The following is a 27,721-nucleotide window of genomic DNA, read 5'->3' on the forward strand; positions in this document are numbered from 1 at the left end:
CTAGAATAAAATTTGTGCTCTTTAGATTGCACACAGGGCCATCCATAGCTTGGATTCAGCTACATAATGGTGAGTTCTCTTACCATCTTATAACAATAAAAATCGGTCTGTTCATTTTTCTTTGTACAACTAGTGCCTGGTAATATAAAGAATTGAATAAATATTTCTTTGAGTAAATGAATGCATTACAGATGTGTATGAAGGAATGAATAACTACAATAAGGAATTTCATTGAAAATGCTTCATGTTTAGATAAAAGGTGATATAAAAATATATTTTAACACTAGCATTTAAGAACAATTTTTCTTGGGCGCCTGGGTGGCTCAGTTGGTTGAGCGACTGCCTTTGGCTCAGGTCATGATCCTGGAGTCCCGGGATCGAGTCCCGCATCAGGCTCCCTGCTCAGCAGGGAGTCTGCTTCTCCCTCTGACCCTCCCCACTCTCATGCTCTCTCTATCTCATTCTCTCTCTCAAATAAATAAATAAAATCTTAAAAAAAAAAACCAATTTTTCTTTATACAGCTGATTTGTCTTTCTTACTGTCTTGTTCTAATCCTCAATTCACTGTGAAGTGATTTACAGTGTCATTATTGAAGTAATCCCATTTCTCATGTCTTCCCTATATTCCTCCCTCAATCCCATCTCTATATGTTGGCTCTTTTCTCTCTAGCTACTTCCCTTATTTTTTTAGAGATTTATGTATATGCATAAATGTCCATAGCTACATGTGTGTCTTTTCTGTGTTCTGCCTGTAAGTTCTGTCTTGAAAACTTTGCATGCAGTTCTGAAACCCTAGTATTAAATTATTTCTATGGAACATACACTCAGAGACAACCCTGGTCTACCTGTTTCCAACTTAAAATGATTTTTATTGTGACTATTTGTATTTCTCTTAATTTCGTTTTTTTCCCCCACACTTAGATTGAAAATCTTCAAGAGCAACTTAGAGATAAGGAGAAGCAAATGAGCAGCTTGAAAGAACGAGTCAAATCGTTGCAGGCTGACACTACCAACACCGACACAGCCTTGACAACTTTGGAGGAGGCCCTTGCAGAGAAAGTGAGTGACTGGTTTGGACTCTCCGTAGACACGTTTGCTCTGCTTCCTCATTAATCTAAAATTTTCTCTAGTAATGAGACTTGGATATAAAAGAAGAAATCCCTTAGGGCAAAAGAGAAAAGAGCTTTCTGTACTGCTGCTGTCGTAGATAGTATAAAGGGATAGAAAATCCATTTTGTTTTTGTCAACTTAAGCATCTGTTGCTAGGCAAGATGGATTTCACACTAGAGGGTAGTGGCTGAAAGTTTTCCCCCTCCCTTCCCCTCTCTTCTCCTCCCCTCCCCTCCCCTCTTCTTTCATTGCTGTATTTATTTTAGAGAGAGAGGTGGGTAGGGGCAGAGGGAGAGGGAGAGATAAGCAGACTCCACACTGAGCTAGGAGCCTGATGTGGGACTTGATCTCACCAACCTGAGATCATGACCTGAGCCGAAACCAAGAGTCAGACACTTAACCACCTGTGCCACCCAGGTGCCCCCAGTGGCTGAAATTTCTAAAGACTAAGCCATACATTCCCATTTACTCTCTTCTGAAGAAAAAGAAAAGTTCTTTTTATTTATCTCATCAACTAGAATTTGGGGATGTGGGAATATCAGACATTGACCATTAGGAAGCAACATATAAATAGTTCTCCTTTACTGTACAATGTTGATACCTAATATAGTCTTAATGTTGTTTTTCTAATCTTGGCCTTGCTACTTCATTTTTGTTCATGAGCAAACCTAATTTTTCAGGAATAGTTGAGTAAATAAAGAAGTGGCCCAGCCAGTTAGGTGTTAATGTCTTGGAAGGAGGTTCAAGGAATCTTGGTGGGGCATTTTAATAGGGTTTTTAAAAAAGATTTTATTTATTTATTTGACAGACAGAGAGCACAAGTAGGCAAAGAGGCAGGCAGAAGGAGAGGGAGAAGCAGGCTCCCTCAGCAGGGAGCCTGATGTGGGGCTCAATCCCAGGACCCTGGGATCATGACCTGAGCTGAAGGCAGCTGCTTAACCGACTGCGCCACCCAGGTGCCCCCTGATAAGATGGTTTTTTTTTCTTTTTTTAAAGGAATAGGGTCACTGTTCCTTAAGCCTCTTGGACTCATAATGCTTCAGGCTATGTGCCAGGGATCAAGGCTTGATCCCTGAATACAGTCAGAAATAATAACCAGAAATATACTTAAATTGCTTCAACTTTTAGACTTCCTGAGTATCTGTTGACAGAAATTTTAATGGATTCTCTCTTTTCCCCCCACTTTTTTATGCTCTAAGCTCAACATATCATAATCTCCCAAATCTCTTCCTTTTTTGTACGTGAATTTTGAGTTGAGTTGTTTCCATTGCCTTGTGGGCAACACGTGAATTACATATAAAAAAGAAATATTTGTTACTTATCACCCTTAGGGCTGTATGTGTGTAAAGTTTTTGGATACTTGGGAGTTGAATAAAGGGGATTATTCCAAAAGAATACTTTTAAGGACTTCTAATACTATTTGAGATTATAGGAAAAGAAACCTAGGGGAATCAAAAGAACAAAGCCACATCTTTATTATTGCAAGAGAGGTAGGAAGTATGAATTCCTTGAAAAGTAGATTATTAACAACTTATCACTGTCTTTTGAATGGAGCATGAAAGTGTGAAATTTATCAGCTAAAAGCTGAATTAGAGTCATATGATAGAAGTATGAAAGGAATTTTCTTACGGATTGACGTGTTCTCTCATCAGGAGCGGACAATTGAACGCTTAAAGGAGCAGCGGGACAGAGATGAACGAGAGAAGCAAGAGGAAATTGATAACTACAAAAAAGATCTTAAAGACTTGAAAGAAAAAGTCAGCTTATTGCAAGGCGACCTCTCAGAAAAAGAGGTTAAGATCACCAAAATAGAATGATTTGGTTTGCTTAGTGCATTGTATGTATATGTTGTTGGTGTTTACAGAATGCATATAAAAATGTATTTGATGGAAGATTTTCTTAATATTCTTATAGCAGGCCTTTTCAGAAGATGTTAAGGGGTATTTTGGGAAGCTTTGCAGAGACATAATGGCTATTGGATCATTCATTTCCCAAGTTTAGCTTTTTCAATATGTTACGAGTTGGTTTCTTACTTGTTAATGACATTTTTATAGATCCTGAAATAACTGAAACAGTTACACATGGAAAAATACTGTGCTAATGGTAAGAAAGGTGATAGATAAAAGAATATGCAGATGGAGGAGGGCTGCTTATTTACAATATGTCTTCAAGTGCGTCTCAGTACTGGCAGAGAAATCTTAAGTGATTGCTGACCATTTAGGTGACTTAGTATATTTTGGTCTTGCTTTTGGAAGATCCTGTTAATGTGACACAAATAGTAAAAATACTGCCTTGTGATCATGTAATAATGCCTGAGCTTTAGGGACACTCTCCGATTTTCTTTCTAGTATCTTTAAGGCAATTTATGGAAATTTAAGTTTGTGGTGGAACTTTCCTTCTAAAAGGGAAAAGTATTTTATATTTACGTCAGTGTAGCTACTATAGTAACTAGTAGTGAGTACTACTGCTAGTGACTAGTTTCATTCATGAAGCTTGATCTACTTCCATTTATTTTATGGGAATGGATATGTATTGATAGAACTCTTTAAGTCACAATTCAGTTGGTATTTCTCGGGAATTCAACTTACTTTAGTTAGGACTTGAAAGCTGAAGCTGACATTGTTTTATATTTCATGAATGTTCTTGAAATGGAATTGTCAGTATATAGTAATAAATAGAAACTACAAGCCACCAAGATAATAAATTTTAAAATTTACATTTTTATTTTGTTTGTACTTAGTATTTATTCTAGATGTGTGTTGCTTCTTTCAGGCTTCACTCTTGGATCTGAAAGAGCATGCTTCTTCCCTGGCTTCCTCAGGACTGAAAAAGGACTCACGGCTTAAGTCACTGGAGATTGCTTTGGAACAGAAGAAGGAGGAGTGTCTGAAGATGGAATCACAATTGAAAAAGGTTAAAGAAAATTTTTCCACTTTTCTTACTTTGCTTTTAAATAAGAACAGAGTAGAGAGCTCTGCAGTGTTCAATGTGTAATAAATTACCAATGATGTAAAAATCCCCCACAGTTCAAAATATCATTTATACCTTCATCAGTTCTCTTAATGGTCTTGTCCTCTTTTATTTTACTACTGAGCATCCTCAAACTCTTAGAAAATTGACAGTTTAGAGAAAGATTAAAAAATGCAGCTCCTTTATGGACAAAGTATAAGACCACAATGTAAAAATCTTCATTTTCTGATATGTTCCTTCCATTAGCATTGAGCTTCCTAGAAGGAGATAATCTAGCAATGATAGTCACCCATACTGGCGAGTATTAGGATGTGGTACAGATATTTATTTTCCATTTCTTTGATTTATTTCCCTCTGAGATGTATATGGCAGTTTGTAGTTTTCAGAACACTTTCATATTTCTAATCTCTGAGCTACCAACTCTGTGAGAATTGGAGCTATGACTTTTGAGCAATTACGTTAACTGAGGCCAGTTGATATTGATGACTAATAAGAAAGGGTGCAGCCTAGTCTCAACACTTTAAGTCTTGTTCTCTTTCCATATATTGGGTGTATTCAACATGATACCCTTATAGTGAATCTTCATGTAGGGTATGTCAAAAGTAAAGTCATGTTTTTAGGCTAAAGAAAGAAAGAAAATCTAGGATCTTAAAGTTATTGCGAATAAGTAGGAGAATTCTGTGTATGAGATTACGGATTCTGATTATGACCAATTCACATTTTAGCTGGCTTTTTTTCCTCACTGAAAAGGTGGAGGTAGTTTTCTATATAAAACCTGAATATCGAAGATGAAGCTGCTTATGTGTATTTAGGGTTATAAAACAGAGCGGTAACTATCAAGAGTAATATTATTCATTCATATTCCAAACTCCCCTGTTTGTGACAATCCCACATTTTCTTTCTGTTTGTTTATTTTTAACCTCTTTGTTACCATAGTCTCTTATCTTGGACTTTATATTTAGGTTTATGAGAAAAAATAAAGTTATCTTTGGGTGGAGGAGGTTGATGGCTTCCCCCTATTTCGGTTTATTACCTGTTTTACTAATGGCCAGTTTTCTTTTCATATTTTCCCTTGTTTCATTCTGGATGATTGTTTCTTTCATTTTAATTCATTATTGATATTTTCCTATTATACCCCTTCCACAATGCCCAACTCCAACAAGGAGGTTGATACTGTAGTTTTCCGTATGTTTCATTTGTTTTTTTGCTTTTTCTCCCCTTTTAATTGAGCATTTTATATAATTCCATTTTCTTGTTGCTTTTAGCATATCAGTTATATTTCTTAAATTTTTTCAAGTGATTACCCTAAAGTTTGCCATATACAGTTTTGACTTAACCCCCAACTTTACTGAGATATAATTAACAAATAAAAATTGTATATATTTAAGGCGTACAACATGATGATTTGTGTATACATTGTGAAATGATTACCACAAACTAGTTAACACATTCATTACCTCACATAATACTATTTTATTTTTTTGTGGTGAGAGCACTTTTTAATACTCTTAGCAAATTTCAGGTATACAATACAGCATTATTAAGTATGGTCACCATCCTGTACATTAGATTCCCAGAGCTTATTGATCTTACAACTGAAAATTTATACCCTTCTTTGATCACCTTCTCATTTTTCCATCCTCCAGCCTCTGACAACCACCATTCTATTTTGCTTCAATGAGTTCAGCTTTTTTAGATTCTACATATAAATGAGATCATACAGTATTTGTCTTTCTGTGTCTAGCTTAATTTTACTTAGCATAATGTCCTCCATGTTCATCCATGTAGTCACAAATGACAAGACCTACTTTCTTTTTATGATTAAATAGTATTTGAGTATACACACACACATCGTATTTCCTTTATCCATTCATCTACTGATGGACACTTAGAGTCTTTCAGTATCTTGGCTCTTGTGCGTAATGCTGCAATGAACATGAGAGTGCAGATACCTCTTTGAGATACTGATTTCATTTCTTTTGGATATATATCCAGGAGTGGGATTGCTGGATCATATACTAGCTCCATTTAAGAATTTCTGAGGAAGCTTCGTACTGTTTTCCATAATGGCTGTATGAATTTGCATTCACACCAACAGGGTACAAGGGTTCCTTTTTCTTCATACTCTTGCCAACTCTTATTTCTAGTCTTTTTGATGATAGCCATTCTAACAGATGTTAGTTGTTATCTCACTGTGGTTTTGATTTGCATTTCCTTGATGGTTAGTGATGTTGAGCTACTTTTCATGTACCTGCTGGCCATTGGTCTGTCTTCTTTGGAAGAATATCTGTTCAGGTCCTTCACCCGTTTTAATGGGATTATTTGTGTTTGTGCTATTAAGTTGTATGAGTTCCTTATATATTTTGAATATTAACCCCTTGTCAGCTATAAGGTTTTCAAATATTTTCTCCCATTCTGTAGGTTGCCTTTTCATTTTGTTGATAGTTTTCTTTGCTGTATAGAAGCTATTTAGTTTGATGCAGTCCACCTATTTTTGCTTTTGTTGCCTGTGCTTTAGGTGTCATATCAAAAAATCAGGCAGTAAGACATTTTTAATCTAAATTCACTTTCAAAAAAATGTTATCACTTTATGTGTTATGCAGGTACATACAACAGAATACTCCCAATTCCTTCCTCCCTTCCCTGATGACATTGTTATCATTCATTTATCCATATATGATAATCACCTAATACATTACTATTATTACTTTAAAGCATTACCTTTTAGATGAAGAATAAGAATAATAGAAGATGTAGTTTTAGCTTTATTCCTTCTCCAGTTCTCTTTCTTTATGTATATGTGAGTTTCTGACCTATATAATTTTCTTCTGCCTGAGAACTTTTTTTTTCTTTTTGAGAGAGAGAGCATGAGTGTGGTGGGGGAGGGGCAGAGGGAGAAAGAGAATCTTTAGCAGGCTCCACTCCCAATGTGTGGCTCCATCTCACGACCTTGAGATCATGACCTGACCTGAAATCAAGAGTTGGACACTTAACCGACTGAACCACCCAGGTGCCCCCCGAAGAACTTCTTTTAATATATTTTTGCACGGTAGGTCTCCTGGCTGTGAATTTCTCAGTTTTTATTAGTTTAAGAAAGTCTCTATTTCTCGTTCACTTTTGAGAGATAATAACACTGGTTATGGGTTTCTAGATTGGTGGGGTTTTTTTTCTCTGTAACACTTTAAAGGTTTCACTCTGATATCTTTTTATGTGATTTCTGATGAGAAGTCTACTGTAGTTCTTAACATTGTTGTTCTATAGGTAAGGTGTTTTTTCCCCCTCTGACTTTTTTTAAGCTTTTTTCTTTGTCTTTCATTTTCTACAATTTTAATACGATGTGCCTATGTATAGGTGTTTAGAATTTATATTGCCTGGTGTTCTGAGCTTCCTGATTTGGTGTGTGTCCTTAACTTTGGAAAATTATCAGCCATTATTACTTATAATATTTCTTCTTGTTTCTTTTCCTTTTCGTATTCCAGTTATGTATATATTGCACCTTTTGAAATTGCTCCATAGTTCCTGAATGTTCTGTACTGTTCTTTTTATTACTGTTTTTTTCTCTTTTCATTTTATTTTGGGAAGTTTCTTTCTTTTTTTTTTTTAAAGATTTTATTTATTTGAGAGAGAGCACAAGCAGAGGGGGAAGGGGCAGAGGCAGAGGGAGAGGGAGAAGCAGACTCCCTGCCGAGCAGGATGCCCAATGTGGGGCTCAGTCCCAGAACCTTGAGATCATGACCTGAGCTGAAGGCAGACACTCAACTGACTGACCACTCAGGTCGTCATTTTCAGAAGTTTCTATTGACCTGTCTTTAAGCTCACTGATTCTTTCTTCAACTATATCTGGTCTACTAATTAGTCCATCAAAGGCATTAGTTTTTCTTACGTGTTTTTTATACCTAGAATTTCCTTTGGAGTCTTTCTTAGAGTGTCCATCTCTCTGATTATATTACCCATCTTTTCTTGGATATTGCCTACTCTTCTCATTAGAGACCTTAACTGTTAATCAGTTATTTTAAATTCCCTGTCTGATTAATTCCAGCATCAGTGTAAAATATCTGAGTCTGGTTCTGATGCTTGCTCTTTGTCTTCAGACTATGTCTTTTCTTGCCTTTTAGCATACCTTGTAATTTTTTTGTTGAAAGCCAGATATGTTGTATCAGATAGTGGGTAAATAGGCATATCAGGATGTGGGTAAATAGGCATCCTAAAACTAAGGTTTTAGTCTGGCTAGAAGTTGAGCTGTATTTCATGTTTGCGGTGGCTGTAGGTGCCAGAGGCTTCAAATTCTTCTAGTATTCTCATCTCTGTTGACTTTGGGTTTCTCTCTTCAGAGACAGTCTGCATCTTGTAGCTCTTTCAGCTGTTATCCTTTGTTATTATACTGGAACCCTGTTGGTGTGATGGTAAGGTGAGAGGGAAGATAAACTTTCTATAGTCTAATGATTAAGTCTTGGTCTTTTATGAGCCTGTGTCCCTGGCTGTGACCTTCACAAAGGTTTTCCCCCTTAGCTAGAGGGGGCTAGAATGGGAGAAATGCCCATCTGCCAGGTGGGATAAAACTCTGTTAAAATCTTTACTCCTGGAGAGTCTGCCTTTGGGTAGAGTACAGTTTGGGCATATTTCACAATTATTGCCCCCCATACCCTTACCAGAACCACAAAGGGATTTTTGTCAGTTCTTCACTGTGAGAACCTAGTGGGGTTCCTGGATGTAAAGTTCATTAAAATAAACTGCCCTGGGGTGCCTGGGTGGCTCAGTTGGTTAAGCGACTGCCTTCGGCTCAGGTCATGATCCTGGAGTCCCTGGATCGAGTCCCGCATCGGGCTCCCTGCTCGGCGGGGAGTCTGCTTCTCCCTCTGACCCTCGCCACTCTCATGTGCTCTCTCTCATTCTCTCTCTCTCAAATAAATAAATAAAATCTTTAAAAAAAAAAAAATAAAATAAAATAAACTGCCCTAAACTGCAGCTTCTAGGACTTTTTCACTGTCATGCTCATCCACACTCAGCCTCTAGTAATTCCTCAAAGTCACCATTGAAGTGTTTCTACCAACAGCTTTGCTCCAGGTGGGTAGATCTCAACTATGACTCTCTGCATTTGCCTGCGTCTCTTGATTTTGGAGTTGTAGTTTGCCCCTTGACCTCAGTTCTCTGATAGGTCCAAGAAAAGTAATTGATTTTCAGTTTTTTAACTTCTTCTTGTTTTAAGAATGGTAGTGATGACTTCCAGACTTTTTACATGTTGGGGCTGAAGTTACAACAGTTTTCCATATGGGACAGACCTATGCATTCTTGTTTTGTGAAGATACATATGTGAATTTTGCTATTTAGAATAACATCTAAAACCTAAAATAAAAATACAGTTATTGCTAACATGTTTGGGAATCAGCTTTAGTTTTATTAATTAACACATTAAATATTTATGGAATTAATAGGTTACCTATCCCAAGGAATTTGAGAGTATATCACAGAAGTCTGAATTAACAATATACATGGCTATTTATTTATTTATTTATTTCAGAGGGTGAGGGTGTGCGTGCATGAGTGGGGGGAGGGGTGGAGGGAGAGGGAGGTAAGCAGATTCCCCGCTGAGTGGGGAGCCTGATACGGAGCTCGACCCAGGGCCCTGACATCATGACCTGAGCTGAAATCAAGAGTTGGAGGCTCAAGTGACTGAGCCACCCAGGCGCCCCCAATATACATGTTTTATATAGCTTTTTTAGTTCTACTAGATGTCAAATGAACTTTTTTTATATTATCAAAATGTTTTCTAAACTCATTAATTTATATTGGAAACTACCTCTCAAGAAAGAAGAGAAAAACCTTTGACTTTAAAATATGTCTTAGAATAAATGAGAGTGTATTTCCTAATGTAAGATTGAGATAAGAAGCAATAAGATGTAATAAGACTCAGAACAATTGTTAAATATTGTGCTTCAGATTTTATCTCATTCTAGTAGATAAATACTTCCCTAGCACTATTACATTTTAAAAGCAGGGCAGTGAAATAGAGAAAGACAAATACCATATGATCTCACTTATATGTGGAATGTAAAAACAAAAATAACCTGAACCCATAGATATAGAGAACAGATTGGTGGTTGCCAGGAGGTGATGCAGGGGGAGTGGTGGCATGTGGGTGAAATGGGTGAAGCGGGTCAGAAGGTAAAAACTTCCAGTTATAAAATAAATAAGTCCAGGGATATAGTGTACAGCATGGTGATTATAGTTAATAATACTTTATGTATATTTGAAATTTGCTAAGAGAGTAGATCTTAAAAGTTCTCATCACAATAGGGGAATTATTTGTAACTTTGTAGTAATAGATGTTAATTAGATATATTGTGGTGATCATTTCACAGTATACTATACATATGTCAAATCATTATGGTGTACACCTGTAACTAATGTAATGTTATATGTCAGTTCTATCTAAAAAAAAAAATAGAGCCAAATATCGTCAGATGATTTTTTGGTTTTTTTATTTGCTATAATTTTAATTCTTTTTAAAGATTTTATTTATTTGTCAGAGAGAGAGAGAGTGAGCACAAGCAGGGGGAGCGGCAGGCAGAGGGAGAAGCAGATTTCCCACTGAGCAGGGAGCCCGATGTGGGGCACGATCCCAGGACCCCGGGATCAATGACCTGAGCCGAAGGCATACGCTTAACTGACTGAGCCACCCAGGCGTCCCTACAATTTTAATTCTTTAGGAGCTTACTAGGCCTAGGATTTTGTTGTCTTTGTTTTCTACATTAGCATTTTGTTTTGTTTTGTTTTATAGCTTATTTGTAGGTTTATTTTTGTTTACTTTTTTATATAGATACAATTTATTTTTTGTTTGTGGGAACTTTTAAAATTTACTCTCTCAACAATTTTCTAATAAAACAGTATTGTTAACCATAGTCACCATGCTGTGTAGTACATCCTGCGAACTTTACCATCTTATAATTGGAAGTTTGTACTCTTTGACCACTTTCACCCATTTCACACACTCCTCTCCCTTCCCCTGGTAACCAGCCATCTGTTCTCTGTTTGTCTGAGTTCAGTTGTTTAGATTCCACATATAAGCAAGATCATGTAATATTTCTCTTTCTCTGTGACATACTTCATTTTGCATAATGCCCTCAAGCTCCATCCATGTTGTTACAAATGGAAGGAATTCCTTCTTTTTTTAATGGGTAAATAGTATTCCATTCTGTATATGTACCATGACTGCTTTATCCATTCATCCATCAGTGGACACTTAGGTTGATTCCTGTCTTGACTACTATAAATAATGCTGCAATGAATTTGCGGGTATGGATAATCTTTTCGAGATAGTGATTTTGTTTCCTTTGGATATATACCCTGAAGCAGAATTCCTGGATCATATGGTAGTTCTGTTTTTAACTTTTTGAGGAAGCTTCATACTGTTTCCATAGTGACTGTATCGAATTGCATTCCCACCAACAGTGTATAAGAGTTCTCTTTTCTGTACATCCCCACTATACTTATTTCTCTTTTTTTTCTTCTCAAACTATTCCAAAAAACAGAGAAGGAAGGAAAACTTCCAAATTCATTCTGTGAGGCCAGCATTACCCTGATTACCAAAACCAGATAAAGACTCCACTAAAACAGAGAACTGTAGGCCAGTATCCCTGATGAACCTGGATGCAGAAATTCTTAATAAAATACTAGCAAACCAAACACAACAATACATTAAAAAAAGTCATTCACCACAGTCAAGTAGCATTTATTCCTGGTTTGCAGGTGTGGTTCAATATTCACAAATCAATCAAAAAAAAAAAAAACACAAATCAATCAATGTGATACACCACAATAATAAAAGAAAAGAACCATATGATCATTTCAGTAGATGGAGAAAAAGCATTTGACAAAGTATAACATCCATTCATGATACAAACCCTCAACAAAGTAGGTCTAAAGGGAACATACCTCAACAAAATAAAGGCAAATACAAAAAACCCACAGCTAATGTCATCCTCAGTGCCTCTATGGTCAGGAACAAGACAGGGATGTCTACTCTCACTATAGTTATTTAACATAGTACGGGAAGTCCTAGCCACAGCAATCAGACAACAAAAAGAAATAAAAGGCATCCAAATTGGTAAGGAAGAAGTCAAATTTTCACTATTTGCAGATCACTTGATAGTTTATAAACATAGAAAACCTGAAAGACTCCACGAAAAAACTGCTAGAACTGATCAATGAATTCAGTAAAGTCACAAGGATATAAAATAACGTTGAGAAATCTGTTGTATTTCTATATACCAATAATGAACAACAAAAAGAGAAATTAAGGAATCAATCCCATTTACAGTTGTACCAAAAACAAGTAAGATCCCTAGGAATGAACCTAACCAAAGAGGTGAAAGACTTGTACTCTGAGAATTATAAAACACTGATGAAAGAAATTGTAGATGACACAAAGAAATGGAAAGACATTCCATGCTTATGGATTGGAAGAACAAATATTGTTAGAATGTCTGTATTACCCAAAGCAATCTACACATTTAATGCAATGCCTATCAAAATACCACCAGCAGGGTTGCCTGGGTGGCTCAGTCAGTTAAGCATCTACCTTCAGCTCAGGTCCTGGTATTGAGCCCTACATCGGGCCCTCTGCTCAGCAGGGAGCCTGCTTCTCCCTCTCCCTCTGCCCCCCGACCCCTTGTGCGTGCTCTCTCTCTCTCTCAAATAAAGAAATAAAATATTAAAAAAAAATACCACTAGAGTTTTTCCACAGAGTTAGAACAAACAGTCCTAAAATTTGTATGGAACTACTGAAGACCCTGAATAGCCAAAGCAATCTTGAAAAAGAAAAGCAAAGCTGGAGGCATCACAATTCTGGACTTCAAGTTATATTAAAAAGCTGTAGTGATCAAGACAGTACAGTACTAACACAAAAATAGAACAGAGTGGAAATGGAACAGAAACACTTCTAGCTTAGGAATTTATGCCCTGTAGGTGAATTTCCATATTTTATGTCTTCTGCATGAGATAATGACCTCAGAATTATTAAGGAAAGCATTGAAATTCAACTTCTGAATTACGAGAACTGTAAAAAGTGCTAAATTCTTTTTTTTTCCCTCTGGGAAGAAATATCTCTTTCTGGAGAATTTTTTTTATCACAAGTTTTTAAAAATTATATTTTTGATCTTTTACTCTCTTTCTCTTGCTTGTTCTTTTCTTTTCTTTTTTTTTTTTTAAAGATTTTTATTTATTTGACAGAGATACAGCGAGAGAGGGAACACAAGCGGGGGGGTGGAGAGGGAGAAGCAGGCCTCCTGCTGAGCAGGGAGCCCGATGCGGGGCTCGATCCCAGGACCCTGAGATCATGACCTGAGCCGAAGGCAGACGCTTAACGACTGAGCCACCCAGGCGCCCCTTGCTTGTTCTTTTCTTATACCATTTCCTTCTACCTTTTTTTCTTCTTTTCTTACTGACTTTTCTCCCTTTAGGATCCTGAAATAGTATTAAGCCACCCATTCCGGCCAATAAGTGTTGTGACAGAGTAGTGCCATAAAGCCCTGGTTGATGTTTTTTCTGTATTTTTTTATGAGTGGTTTTTTACTACTCTGTAGAAAATGAATGCACTTGACTTTCTCTCTCCCTTCCTCAAGTAGGAACTCTAGACTTAAAAAATGACTCCTTTCTAAAGTATATTGGGATGAATACAAAGTAGAAAAGTTTCTGTAAGATCAAAATTTCCCTCCAGGCTCGGGAAGTGTTTGCATTTCTGCTGCTTTTGCCTTGTTTTATTCTTAATTAGTTAATTCATTCAGGGCTGCCTCTCTTTCTTCTTGATTTTACTTTGTTGTGGCTTTTCACCACACCAGTTTAGATTAGAATTTTGCTAACACATTAAAATACATGTCTGCCAGTGGAATCTTTTTTAAAGGCCACTGTTAGTAACTGGATTTTCCTAACTGATTAAACCTGAAACAGAAGATGTTGGTGAAGGTCTTGATCTTAGAAGTACAGCTTTTGCTTTGACAAAGCATTTAGCCCAATTTATAGGAACATTTCTCTTTTATTCAAGGTATTTGCATCAGAGCTTTCCGAAGTATTTCCTAATAATATATATTTACCCTTTTAATATTTTTTCAAACCATTTTAAAGAACTAATTATGTTTCATTGTCTATTAAATAAGGGAAAATAAAACATCTTCACCTCTGCCTTCTCTTTAAATACATTATACATGCATGGCTTTAGAGATTCGGGAGAAAAATTAAAGACTTGATAATTAGTTTTTAATTATTGAAATTGCTTTGCATTCCAAAATGCATTGAAGGTACTAGTTATATTTGCAACAGGATTCTGAAAATTCTTCTTGGTTCTACATGGGACTATTGATTTCTGACTTAGTTTGTTCCATGTTATCTTGTAAAATCCTGAATCCTGTCTTAGGAGGATATCTGTGTGTGGATAGCCATTTTCTTAACCTAACTTCATTTTTTTTTAAAAGATGTATTTATTAGAGAAAGATTGAGAGAGTGTGGGGGGAGGGGCAGAGGGAGAGGGAGAGAATCTTAAGCAGACTCCATGCTGAGCACAGAGCCAAATGTGGGGCTCGATCTCATGACCCTGGGATCATGACCTGAGCCGAAACCAAGGATCAGACACTTAACTGACTGAGCCCCCCAGGTGCCCTGTAACCTAACTTCAGTTTTATGGCATCACATTTGTAGTATAGATTGTGTATGCTCCAGGCCATGTGATTCATACATGTTGGTAAAGCAGTATATAGGAAAAGGGAAGGGAAGTAAGGGTCAAGTGGGAATTAGATCTCAGCATTGGCATTGGTTATAGTAACATCAGCAGTGAATCTCTAGTGATGCCTTTTTGAGAGAAATTGGAGAGATTATCTTGGAGAGATCAATAGTAGTCTAATGGCTTTTTTGTATATCTCACACTCAGAAAAACATGTCTTGTCATATGATTTTTGACCTAATATTCAGATATGTACTGTAGTACATCTAAACACAAATCCATTTGAAATCCATGACAATTATTTCTCAATTTATTACTACTATTTTGTCTATGTACTATTTAAGCAGAGAAAAGCTTCATAAATTGAAGACCTGCTATTAGATATTTGATAATGCTCTATTTAAGTTGAAATATAGATGGTCCTTTGGGACATGGTTTGCCCACTGCCACTATATGTGTCTGATAGAATTTGAACACTTTTCTTTGTAGGCACATGAGGCAACATTGGAAGCCAGAGCCAGTCCAGAGATGAGTGACCGAATACAGCAATTGGAGAGAGAGATTGCCAGGTTCAAAGATGAATCTAGCAAGGCCCAGGCAGAAGTTGACCGCCTCTTGGAAATCTTGAAGGAAGTGGAAAATGAGAAGAATGACAAAGATAAGAAGATCGCAGAGTTGGAAAGGTAAGGATAGGAAAGCTGAATGGTGGACTTAATTTTGTTAGAAAGGTTTAAAGTATGGTTTTAAAACTGTATACTTTGGGGGGCATACTTGTTCAGTATATCTGCCTCTCGGAATTTAGGTTCTTGAGTGTTTGTATTATTTTTTTTAATCTACTTTTTATTCTAAGTCATTGTAAATTCATTGTTGCAACATCTGAAAGGCAACATCAAAGGGGGTATATTAGGAAGCTGTAGACACCAGCATCATTGATTGGAAAGTGAGAAAGTATTCATCAATGGAGAAATTGAACTTTTCTACTAGCTGATCATGAGGGTACAAATAGCTACTTGCTTTTTAATTACTTTATTATCTACAGAGCAAATGAACCCCAAGTTCAAGGAGGTAATATTTTTTTGGCTTAGACCTTTTTTATTGAGCCCAATGCTCCTTCCGGCTATGAATTTTTAGACTTTACACAATTTGTATTGTGGAGAAGCAGGCTGTTACATCAGCGCATAGGTCAAATTTAGAAGAAGCAACATTTTGAGGATAATTTAAGAGACTTGGATATGATTTTTATGGATCTTTGACTTTGAATTCTTCAAAAGGAGCTGTGTTTACAGGTCTAGCCCGACAGCTCTCTTGGAGTTTTCTGTCTTGTCTTTTTTTTTTTTTGTAGACTGTTTTTTTTTTTTTTTTTTAAAGATTTTATTTATTTATTTGAGAGAGAGAGAATGAGAGAGAGAGAGAGAGCATGAGAAGGGGGAGGGTCAGAGGGAGAAGCAGACTCCCTGCCGAGCAGGGAGCCCGATGCGGGACTCGATCCAGGGACTCCAGGATCATGACCTGAGCCGAAGGCAGTTGCTTAACCAACTGAGCCACCCAGGCGCCCATGTAGACTGTTTTATACTAAAGATTAAGTGTATGTCTTTCGACCTCTTCTTTTACAGCATGTATTTAACATAAATTTACAAGTACATTGATGTAGTTCTTCTAGTAGAACTTCATTCATTACCCATATTCTTCTAAATAGAAACAACAGTGACAGAATGAAGTCATTAACCTATGTGGCTCCTTGGAGCTGATTCTTAGGAATATTTTATTTTCATGTTCTTGAAGATTGGGAAATATGAAACGACTTTCATAAGTTGTTTACTAAGTTTAAAATTTTTGGGTGACTGGAGACTTGATATTCCCCCACCCATAGAATTTTAATTTTCAAGAAACTAAAACAATAAAGTCTAACCCTTACAATTTTTCTTCACTCTACTGATTGCATACTCATGAGATTCTTCTTACTTTGATATTAACTCTATTCATATTTTCTGGTTCTGGATAAGACGAATGGATAGAATTCTTTAGATTAGAATTAAAAATTCCCGGTCTCCAGATGAGATTATTGTATTTTTATATGCCCTTCTTCATGTTTGCATTAAGTTTGTCCCCCAGCACACACACACACACACACACTTATATAGTCACATGAACACATGCCTGTCTGCTTTTGTGTTGGCCTTTTGTGTATGACCTGTGCTGCATAGGTTTTAAAATATAATACTTTTGATGGATTAGTGACTTCCCACTAAATATTTTGATATTTCAGAAGAAAAATTCCTGATCAAGTTTCATATTTCAGTTTGTTTTCTTGTATTAGAAATCTACATTGAAATTATTGCTTGTTATTCCAGGCTGCTTGCTTGAAAAACTTTTTGATTCATTTTTGGACCTAATACTGATTTTTGGAGTTGGGTGTGACTTGGAAGATAGTAAGAAATAGGATTAAATTTATATTTGATACCCAAAGCACAACAAATTGCTTTTATTAACCACTATATTTCTCACATTTGGAGAAAGTTGTAAATTATCTACTCTTCCACAGAATATAACTTAAAAGGTTAAAAAGCACCACACAGTTTTAGCCTCTAGCCAGGTACCACTATAATTTTGTTTTAGGATTTGACACAAAGTTTCTTGGCTATCAAAAAAAAGAAAGTTTTTAAAACTCAGTTTTTGCTAGTGGCTTTATAATTTGTTGCCCAGCTATATAGTTTAAGATATGAATAATAGAGACAGTTAGGATTATATTATGCCTTTTGTTCCCATATTTAGTACTGAGGTGCATGTGTGTGGCTGCTGTGTTTCTTACTAACCATTTGCTTCTTGTGTTGCCATTCCACTATTTTCTATGTGTGGGTGTCTGTCTCCCCATAATTTATCATTTGAATTTCTTCACCTTTCTTTTGATTTGTCTTATCATGGTCCTAATCCATTGGGGTTTTGGTCTCTGTGTGTCTCTGTGTGTGTCCCCTCTTGCCCATGCTGTTTCTCAGAAAGCCAGTCTCCCACAGTTTGTACCTTCCACGCCAGGTTTCTGTCCCTGCACCGTCAGGGGGGTTTGTTTGGGCCTTCCTGGGAAAGTGAGTGTTATATAAGGCTACAGTTCTGTACTAGACTGAATTGCTCCTGCCGCTCCTGCTACTGCTGAGGCTTGCTGGGAATTTTGCTTGATCAGAATTAAAGAACAGCCGGTATGTGTCAAGTTGAACTGTACCTCTTGGGTACTTTGTTTTGTGGAAAAAGTACGTGTTCTCTCTGGTGCGATTCTGATATTGTTGATTATGATTGTCTTCGTCTTTGTTTCTAGCCAGTCTTGGATGTGGTTGTTCTAATGCTGGAATGCCCTTTAAGTAGTGTCCCCTTACTAGTGTGACGGTAGCACCACACCATAACTCGGGATATAGAATTAGTCTCCAAGGGTGTTCAGCAGCCTTCTAAATGCAAAAAAAAAGAAAAAAAGGTAGACTGTTACGATCATTGAACTAGAGAAAATTCTTAGTAACCTTTGCACATTTCCTAGTGCTTCTTACATACGGATCTCCAATGTTAAAAGGTTTAGATTAAAGAATTCATAAAGAATTCCCAGACCTGTTCTTTGTGATCTAGATAAAAATGAATAGTCCCTTACAGTGCCCTTGTAGAACAATAGTAGCTCCTGTTAGAAGATGATTCAGTGTTGTAGCACTGACTTACTGCAGTTTTTTTTTTAAGATTTTATTTATTTATTTGACACAGAGAGATAGCGAGAGCAGGAACACAAGCAGGGGGAATGGGAGAGGGAGAAGCAGGCTTCCCGCAGAGCAGGGAGCCCGATGCGGGGCTCGATCCCAGGACCCTGGGATCATGACCTGAGCCGAAGGCAGACGCTTAACGACTGAGCCACCCAGGCGCCCTGACTTACTGCAGTTTTTAAAAGGATTATGTAAGCCCACCCATATGTCTGCACATATAAAATATTTTCCCAATTAAATGTAAGAAGTATTACTTCTAAATTCATATTTTATACTGTGGTGTATATAAGTTGGGAGTGCAACCAGAGAGGCAGAAGTAGTAGGAGATATATATATAATGTCTGGAAATTTATTACAAGGAGTTGTCTTGCATGATTGTGAGGGACTGGCAAAGGAAGTCTGAAATCTGGATGGCTAGCTGACAGGAAGAGAAGATCACCAGTAGGATAGAAATATCATGGGCATGGGCAAAAATTCTGCCAAGTTCATAGGCAGAATTTTTTTTTCTCACCTGGGGCAACCTCAGTCCTGCTTTTAGAGGCCTTCCAAAGGATTCAGTTATGCCCACTCTGATTATCTGGGATAATCTCCTTTACTTAAATGGATTAGAGGATTTAATTATACCTGCAAAATACCGTCATAGCAACATCTAAATTAGTGTATAGTTAAGTATCTGAGTGCTTTAGCCTAGCCAAGTTGACATTTTAAAAAGTTATCATCAGGTGATTTTGGATAGTCTTAATAAATCAATTTAAGGAAGAACAAAAACAAAAATAAAAAAACCCTAGAGCTTTACCTGTCCTTACATAAGTAGATCAATTTAGATTAGCCTCAGGAATCCTGAATGTAGTTACGAATTTCTCTTCTAAAGTGATCATATTAGAGTTTCTATTTAGATTTATAATAGAGAGGCTTATCTTTGGCATAATGTTTAAAATATTGAAAGAAGAGTAATGGAGGCTGATAGAATTCTGATTTAATAGCTTTTCAGACTTCTGCAATAATTGTTTAAAATTTTTTTAATTAAAGAAATTGTTTTTATTGAAGTATAATTGGCATATGACATTATATTAATTTCAGGCATACAATGTAATGATTCAGTATTTGTGTAGATTGCAAAATAATCACCACAATAACTGCAGTTAACATCTGTTACGGTACAGTTACAGAAATTTTTTTTTCATATGATGAGAACTTTTAAGATCTATTTTCTTAGCAACTTTCAAATATACCCTACAGTATTGTTAACTATAGTCACCATGCTGTATGTTAGATCCCCAGGAAGTTTATACCTTTTGACAACCTTTAACCATTTCGCCCCACCCCGCCAAACCATACTTCTGGCAACCACTTAGCTGTTCTCTCTACCTATGAGTACATTTTGGGTTTTTTTTTTTGTTATATATATTTTAATTGAAGTAGAGTTGACGTACAATATTATATTAGTTTCAGGTAGACAACATAATGACTTGACATTTATATACATTATGAAATGCTCACTACAGTAAGTGTAGTGACCATCTGTCACCATTCAAAGTTATTATATTACTGACTGTATTCCCTGTGCTATATTTTCATCCCCATAACTTAATTCTTTTATGCTGGAAGTTTGTACCTTTTTTTTCCCCTTTCACCTATTTCACCCATTCTACCTTCCCCCTCCCTTTTGACAACCACCAGTTAGTTTTCTGGATTTATGAGTCTATTTCTGTTTTTGTTTTTTTTTGTTTTTGGTATTTGTTTTGGTTTTTGTGGTAGCATTTTCTTTTTCTGTTTGACTTATTTCACTTGGCATAATACCATCTAGGTCCATCCAGTTGTCCCAGATGGCAAGATTTTATTCTTTTTTATGAATGAGTGATATTCCATTATAAATATATGTACCACATCTTCTTTATCCATGTGTCGATGGGCACTTAGCTTGCTTCCATATCTTGGTTCTTGTAAGTAATGCTGCAGTAAACATAGGGGTGCATACATCTTTCTGAATTTGTGTTTTTGTTTTCTTTGGGTGAATACCCAGAAGTGGATTACTGGGTCTCATAGTATTTTAATTTTTTAAGGAACCTCCATATTGTTTTCCACAGTGACTGCACCAGTTTGCATTCCCACCAGCAGTGCACCAGGGTTCTCTTTTCTCCACATCTTCACCGACACTAGTTATTTCTTGTCTTTTTTGATCCTAGCCATTCTGGCTGATGTGAGGTGATATCTCACTGTGGTTTTGATTTGCATTTCCCTGATGATTCGTGGTATTGAGCATCTTTTGTCAGTTGGCCATCTTTATGTCTTCTTTGGAAACATGTCTATTCCATCCTCTGCCCATTTTTTAAATTAGGTTTTTGTTGTTATTGTTGACTTGTATGAATTCTTTATATATTCTAGATATTAGCCCCTTATCAGATATATCTTTTGCATGTATCTTCTCCCATTCGGTAGGTTGCCTTTTCATTTTGTTGATGGTTTCCTTTGCTATGCAAAAGCTCTTTGATTTGATATAGTCCCAGTAGTTTATTTTTGCTTTTGTTACCCTTTTCAGGGGAGACAGATCCAAAAAAACAATATTGCTAAAACTGATATCTAAGTATTTACTACTTATGGTTTCTTTTAGGAGTTTTATGGTTTTAGGTCTTACCATTTAGGTTTTTTATCTGTTTTGAGGTTTTTGTTTTGTTTTTGTTTTTTTTAATACAGTGATAGGAAGTAGTCTGGTTTGATTCTTTTGTATGTAGCTCTTTAGTGTTCCCAGCACCATTTACTGAAGAGAATGTCTTTTTCCCATTGTATATTCTTGCCTCCTTTGTTGTAGATTAATTGACTGTGTAAGTGTGGGTTTATTTCATGGCTCTTTATCCTCTTTCATTGATCTGTGTGTCTGTTTTTGTTCCAGTGCTGTACTGTTTTGATTACTGTAGCTTTGTAGTATAGTTGAAAATCTGGGCTTGTGATACCTCCAGCTTTGTTGTTTTTTCTCAAGATTGCTTTTGCTTTTGAGGGTCTTTTGTGTTTTCATACAAATTTTAGAATTATTCTAGTTCTGTGCAAAATACACTGGTATTTTGATAGGGATCGCATTGAATATAGATTGCTTTGGATAGCATGGACATTTTAACAACATTAATTCTTCCAGCCCATGAGCATAATATATCTTTTCATTTGTTTGTGTCATCTTCAGTTTGGGAGTATCCTTGAACTCGTTTTAGGAGTATTTCTGAAACTGCACTTCCTGTTATGTTTTCTTAAAGCTTAAACTATTTTGAAACAAGATTTTCTGTAATTCGCCACCCAAAACATTCAGACGGTTACAGTTTACAAACTTACTTCCCCCTTTTTTGTTTTCTTTCTTTCTTTCTTTTTTTTTTTCTTTTTAAAGTGTTTCTATAGTAGAAGCAACCATTTTGAAAAGATTTAAAATTTTGAGAAGTTAAACAAGGATTGAAGGTGCTAGAACAGAAGCAGCTTAGAGGCCTTGACCAAGGTTGGGCTATCTTTGTCTACCTGATACTTTATGAATCAAAAATTAACTTCCTTGCTGTTTTAATTACTGCCTTAAATCAAGAGTGAGTCCCTTGTCATGCCAACTTTGGTTCTTTTAAATAAGGCAGTAATTTGAGGATACCAGTTAAAGCAGTTACACAGATTCTGCTGTGCTGATATTTTCAGGTATGTCCACACAGGGGTCAGTGCTTCTTTACCTTTGTTTCAGTCCTCTCTTTGTCTCTTCTCTTACTTCATCCCCAGGCAAATGCCTGAAACAGATCCTGTCCCTTCACTTTTCGAAAGGGCCTTCATTATACAGGAGATTTTTGCCCTCAATCAGGCAACTCTTTTAAAGAGGGATATATTTGACGTTTTAAAAACAAGTTTTTATTGTGGCAGAAATGGCCTTATTTCACTTTGAAGTGGGCATTACTCTTAAGTTATTTGTATTCAACAATCAATTCTTTTTCTGTCCTTTAGTGGAAACATTAAAAAGCAAACTGGCACATATTTTGGGTGGAGATTTCCTGTAGGAACTCTGTAAGCCTTGCATGTCTTCCTTTTGGTATTTATCAGGTGGATCTTATTTTTCTTAGAAAGATGCCCCTCAAATTTTAATGTACTTTGTTTAATAGTTGTATTTGTTAATTTTAGCTGCCCCTTCTTGTATCATGACTTTTTTGTTTGTTTTTGGGAAGGGTTCTTATATAGAGTTTTTAAAATATAGATAAGGAGTCTGAGGCACACAGAGATTATTAAATGTCTGGTCCTCTATCACATAAGTAAGTGGGTGGTAATAGAGTTGTGCCTAAGAATTCCAGAATTCCAGAGTCTTTCCCTTCCTTTTTTTTTTTTCCCTCCCTAACCTCCTGTGTTCAATTTTTTATTAAGAGGCTGTTCACTTGAAGATCTTGCTGAGGTCAAAGGCTTTTCCCACATGCTAGAATGCTGTCTTAGAGGACGGGGGTACTTTGGAACTGGCATGTGGGTTGCTTTGTCACCAGGTGTCAGTCTTGCCTTGTCTGACTTTTAGCCTTTCTGTCAGTCTGGACTCAATAAAGAGGTATTTCTGGCCCCAGAAGACTAAGACTTCAACAAAGCGCAGCTGTTGTCTTTTCCTTTGTGATGGTGCTAACACAAGCGTCTTTCCATGGCTTGTGTGCTAGCTGGAAATTTCAGCACTAAGGTTTCAGTTTAAGGTTTGGTTGACTCTCCTGAGAAGTAATACTCAACATACCCAATTAATATGTGCCTCTGGATATAGGATTTTCATAGAGAAGGGACTTCTTGAACTTTGTACTCTTCAGTGTGGTCTTTTATTTATTTATTTATTTTAAAGATTTTATTTATTTATTTGACGGAGAGAGACACAGCGAGAGAGGGAACACAAGCGGGGGGAGTAGGAGAGGGAGAAGTGGGCCTCCCCCTGATCAGAGAGCCCAATGCGGGGCTCGATCCCAGGGTCCTGGGGTCATGACCTGAGCCGAAGGCAGACGCTCAATGACTGAGCCACCCAGGCGCCCCTCTGTTCATTTTTCTTTTTTCTTTTTTTTTTTTAAGATTTTATTTATTTATTTGACAGAGAGAGACACAGCAAGAGAGGGAACACAAGCAGGGGGAGTGGGAGAGGGAGAAGCAGGCTTCCCGCCGAGCAGGGAGCCCGATGCGGGGCTCGATCCCGGGACCCTGGGATCATGACCTGAGCCGAAGGCAGGCGCTTAACGACTGAGCCACCCAGGCGCCCCGAGTGTGGTCTTAAATTAATTTTTAAGACCAATATGAAATCACAATGACTTGAGAGGTTGTTTGGTTGGAACACTAGTAGGTAATTTTGGACCCTAGACTTTTAATTTCAGGTCCTGGAACTCTGGTGTAGAGATGTGAAATAGAGAGGGGAAGCCAGGATACTGCTACTGCTACCATTCTAAGGAAGCCAGAGAATCGGAGACAAGTTTTGTTATTTATTCATTCACACGCACATATATACACACACATTATTAGGCCAGTCCTATGAGTACTTATAATGGAGGAAACTTAGTTTTTTCACTTTTTGATGGTTAACTTTATTTTCTTTGCTAACCATCTTTTTTAGACCTCATCTTGAGCTATTAGTTCTAGGCTCTTGCATCATGACTAAACTTAAATTTCGTGGGCTATCAAGAAAACCTAAACTGCATGTATAATATTATTTCTAAGGGAATTACATTCTGATTTATAAACAACTGGCTTTATTTAAAAAGTAGAGTATATCTAGTCGTAAGATTTAGAGCCTCTTCAGTTGATTTTGTCTCCTCCCCACCGCCCCGATTTTTTTTTTTTTTTTTAAAGCAAGAGTGTTCTCACTTTGCTCAGAATTTAGGCTCAAGGTAGTTAGCCCCTGAATTAGCTGTTTGAGCTGCTAAAGTAGTAACTTAATCTCATTTTGATAAGTGAGATAAATCTGTACTTCTGTGCATCAAGATCAAGGTACCGAACTGATCTTGAACACGAAGATTGGGGTGGTTTTCCTATCCTGTCAGGAGTGAGATATAATCTGGTGTGTTATTTGCATGTATGTATGCATAAGAGAAGGAACTTTTCTGGTGGTATTTGAAGAAATTAGGGAAGATAGTTGCTAGGCTTAAATCCCATGGCTCAAGGATTTGGCCTTTTGTTTTTGATTTGCTTCTAAAGATTATTAGTGTCTGAAATTTTATGTAATGAAAATGGGAGTTGTCTTTATTTTTCATAAATCTCCTAAAATGTTTTGGGAAATGTGAACTAGTTTACAGGATGATATTTTAAATTTTTGTTTTGATAATCTTAGTAGAATTACCTCTGTTTATGTAAAAAAAATGGACCTCAAAATTAAAAGATGAATCCTTTTTTCTTATCTGCTTTTTCTTACTCTTTTCTCTTTGACTAAAATTTTCTTTTTCTGTATTTGTTTTTGGGAATCTGACCCCTTTTAACTGTTACCTTTTTGGAAAAGAAAGCCAGCTTTACTGACTTCCCTGAGGTAGTAATTTCTCTTTTGTTTATTTGTGCTATTCTTATAGTGTCTATCATGTTCTGTTGTGTGACTCTACATTATTGAGGGCCTAATCAATATATATGTTAATACAAAGAGACAGAGCTCCTTTCTCGTTTCACTATCTAATCATCCCACATTTCTTCCATTTTTATCTTCCATTACCTGTATATTCAGACCTTTCATAAATCAAACAGATGGAGATTTTTAATCCCTTATTATACTTAACTAGTGATATTGCAGATATTTTTATTCATTTCTTCTATGTTTGTAATGTGTTTACAGTTGTGCCTATACTTTTCCTTCTGTAAAAGTATAAGTAAAACGTATCTATAAAATATTTTTATATAATTTAATATAATCCTGTGGGATTATTTTTTGATCTGTAGGTTAGATAGAAGTATAGATAACCTCCTACCTCTTTTGTCACAATGAAATACCAATTATAACTTTTATTTTTACATTTTAACATCTCTGAATCTGGGATACATGTATAAATAATGGCATGGCTTAGTTTAATTAGTATTTTTTTTTCATCTTAGTGATGCATAAAGTAATGGTGCATCTTCTGTTCTTGGTGAATAGATATTAAAGATGCATGCAGAGAGAGTGAATAAAATTATTCCAGAGAATGTGGAAGTGGAAGAAAGTATTTCCAAATTAACTTTATTTTCTAATGTACCCCATTTTATTTTATTTTTTTAATTTTATTTTTAATTTTTTTTTTAAGATTTTATTTATTTGAGAGAGAGAATGAGACAGAGAGAGAGAGCATGAAATGGGGGAGGGTCAGAGGGAGAAGCAGGCTCCCCACCGAGCAGGGAGCCCGATGTGGGACTCGATCCTGGGACTCCAGGATCATGACCTGAGCCGAAGGCAGTCGCTTAACCAACTGAGCCACCCAGGCGCCCAAATGTACCCCATTTTAAATGTGTGTGTAACCAGATGAATATATTTACTATTATAATTAGATATTTGACTGTTTTACCTACTTCCTGTTTTTTATGTAGGTAGACCTAAAAATTTTTTTTTGGACCGTTTTATTGGGAAAATGGGCTTTATGTTTATGATTGCTTCATATTGGTATCACAGTTTATTTAGCCATCTACACAGTATAAGCTAAAAATGTAAACCTACATATTTAGTCTTCATATTTATAATTTTTTTTAAAGAAATGTCAAATCGATACTCAGTTTAAGGTCTTCAGATGTCTTCTGTCTAAAAATTAGTATTAAGCTGTATATAGCTTTGGCATAAACTAGTATACAATTCATGAGGAAAATGGTTCCTTAGAGAAGAATTTCCTTACTTTTAAATTCATGGGTATGTATATTTGACCCATGAAGTTCAGTGTCAGAAAATGTGGTCTTCATGTAGTTTGAGTAGAAGAGAAGTGACTACTGCTGCAGGGGTTGCGTGTTCTTGCATGAGGGAGAATGGGCTGTGTTTGGGAAAAAAAAAGGAAAGAAAGATACTAAGAATATGATAACTGAAGATGACTGGTTCTTTATCTGATCCTGCTTGCTTCAGCTTGCTTTCTGAGGAAGCTGCTTGTTTCTTTCTTCTGCCTTGATGAATTTCACTGATTTCATTTAAAAAAAAGAAATTAAACAGCTTTGCGTAATCAATTCTATTAGGTCATCTTCCCAAAATTTCTTGTGGGCACAGCACCTTGTAATTTATTAGTACAGTCTTTATAGGAATTTTTGTTTAGTGGTTACCTTAAGTTTTTACATAAAGGGGCAAACATTAGAATTCTATAGAATTTTTCTATATGCAGACTTTTTTCTTCCATATTAATTTCCCAAGAGCTATAGTTTGATGCCAAAGTGAAATATGACTCATGAACAATGAAATAGGTAAAAAGTTGCTCACTGTTGATAGGAGTAAGCTTAATTTTTTTCCCCATGGATTTACCCAGGTCTTATTTAAAGCCATGCAACCATAAGAAATTTCAGTTAGTGTCATTGTTGACCTAACATTATTCTAATTTATTGTGTCATAACCAACAAAGATAGAAAAGATAATTGGGAACAGTCATTTAGAGATTGGCCTATTTTTGCATTTGAACATTGTCTGCATTCTCTACTGTGTTAAATATGCCAAAGATGCATGGATTTATTTTATACATTCCCTTTAGGAATCTGTAAGCATCACAAAACATATAAAATATGCCCAGGGAGATGTCAACAGACCAACATTTTTATCCTGTATCTGCCACTTACACACTGTATGATTGTGAGGAAGTCACTTTTATTCTCTGTTTTTCATTTCTCTTTATCTTATAGAGTGGGAATGATAAATTTTGTCATCCTTACCTTTCATTATTTTCACAATGACTTTTAAAAACCCTGGTTTTAAATACTGAAACATTAAAAAACATTAAAGTACAAATTGAAATGGTGCTTGCATTCAAGAAATAAACCTTTTGTTTTAGATTCTGAAAGTAAAATTTAGATCCTGAAGACAATCTGGATGGCACTGGCCATTAGAAGTCTTTAAGTATTTGGGGATAATACTAACTTCAGTGAAATTGATTAATTTTTAAAAAGGAAAAACTGCCTGTTGTTATAAAAAGCAATAATGAACTACCAGGGCTTCATGCTATGTAGGAATATTGAGCATGGCAAATCTTTGCATCTCTAACTGCTGAGCAGTATTAGAAGTGGAGTGATGTTTATAGAGCTGTATATTCTTGTTCATTATTGC

General features: G+C 36.2%; 1 protein-coding gene across 9 annotated transcripts in view; it reads left to right on the top strand.

Moving 5' to 3' along the window:
- ERC1 (ELKS/RAB6-interacting/CAST family member 1) overlaps positions 1-27,721 on the top strand; it is a 554,437-nt gene that overhangs the window by 163,426 nt on the left and 363,290 nt on the right. For all 9 annotated transcript variants that reach the window (XM_035028513.1, XM_035028517.1, XM_035028519.1 and 6 more), the window contains 4 exons: positions 922-1,059; positions 2,763-2,903; positions 3,883-4,023; positions 15,281-15,474. In XM_035028513.1, coding sequence (XP_034884404.1) covers positions 922-1,059; positions 2,763-2,903; positions 3,883-4,023; positions 15,281-15,474 — 614 coding nt within the window. The remainder of the gene's footprint in view (positions 1-921; positions 1,060-2,762; positions 2,904-3,882; positions 4,024-15,280; positions 15,475-27,721) is intronic.

The sequence above is a fragment of the Mirounga leonina genome, unplaced genomic scaffold, assembly GCF_011800145.1.
Source record: "Mirounga leonina isolate KUSES-001 unplaced genomic scaffold, KU_Mleo_1.0 Mir_201, whole genome shotgun sequence".
NCBI lineage: Eukaryota > Metazoa > Chordata > Mammalia > Carnivora > Phocidae > Mirounga > Mirounga leonina.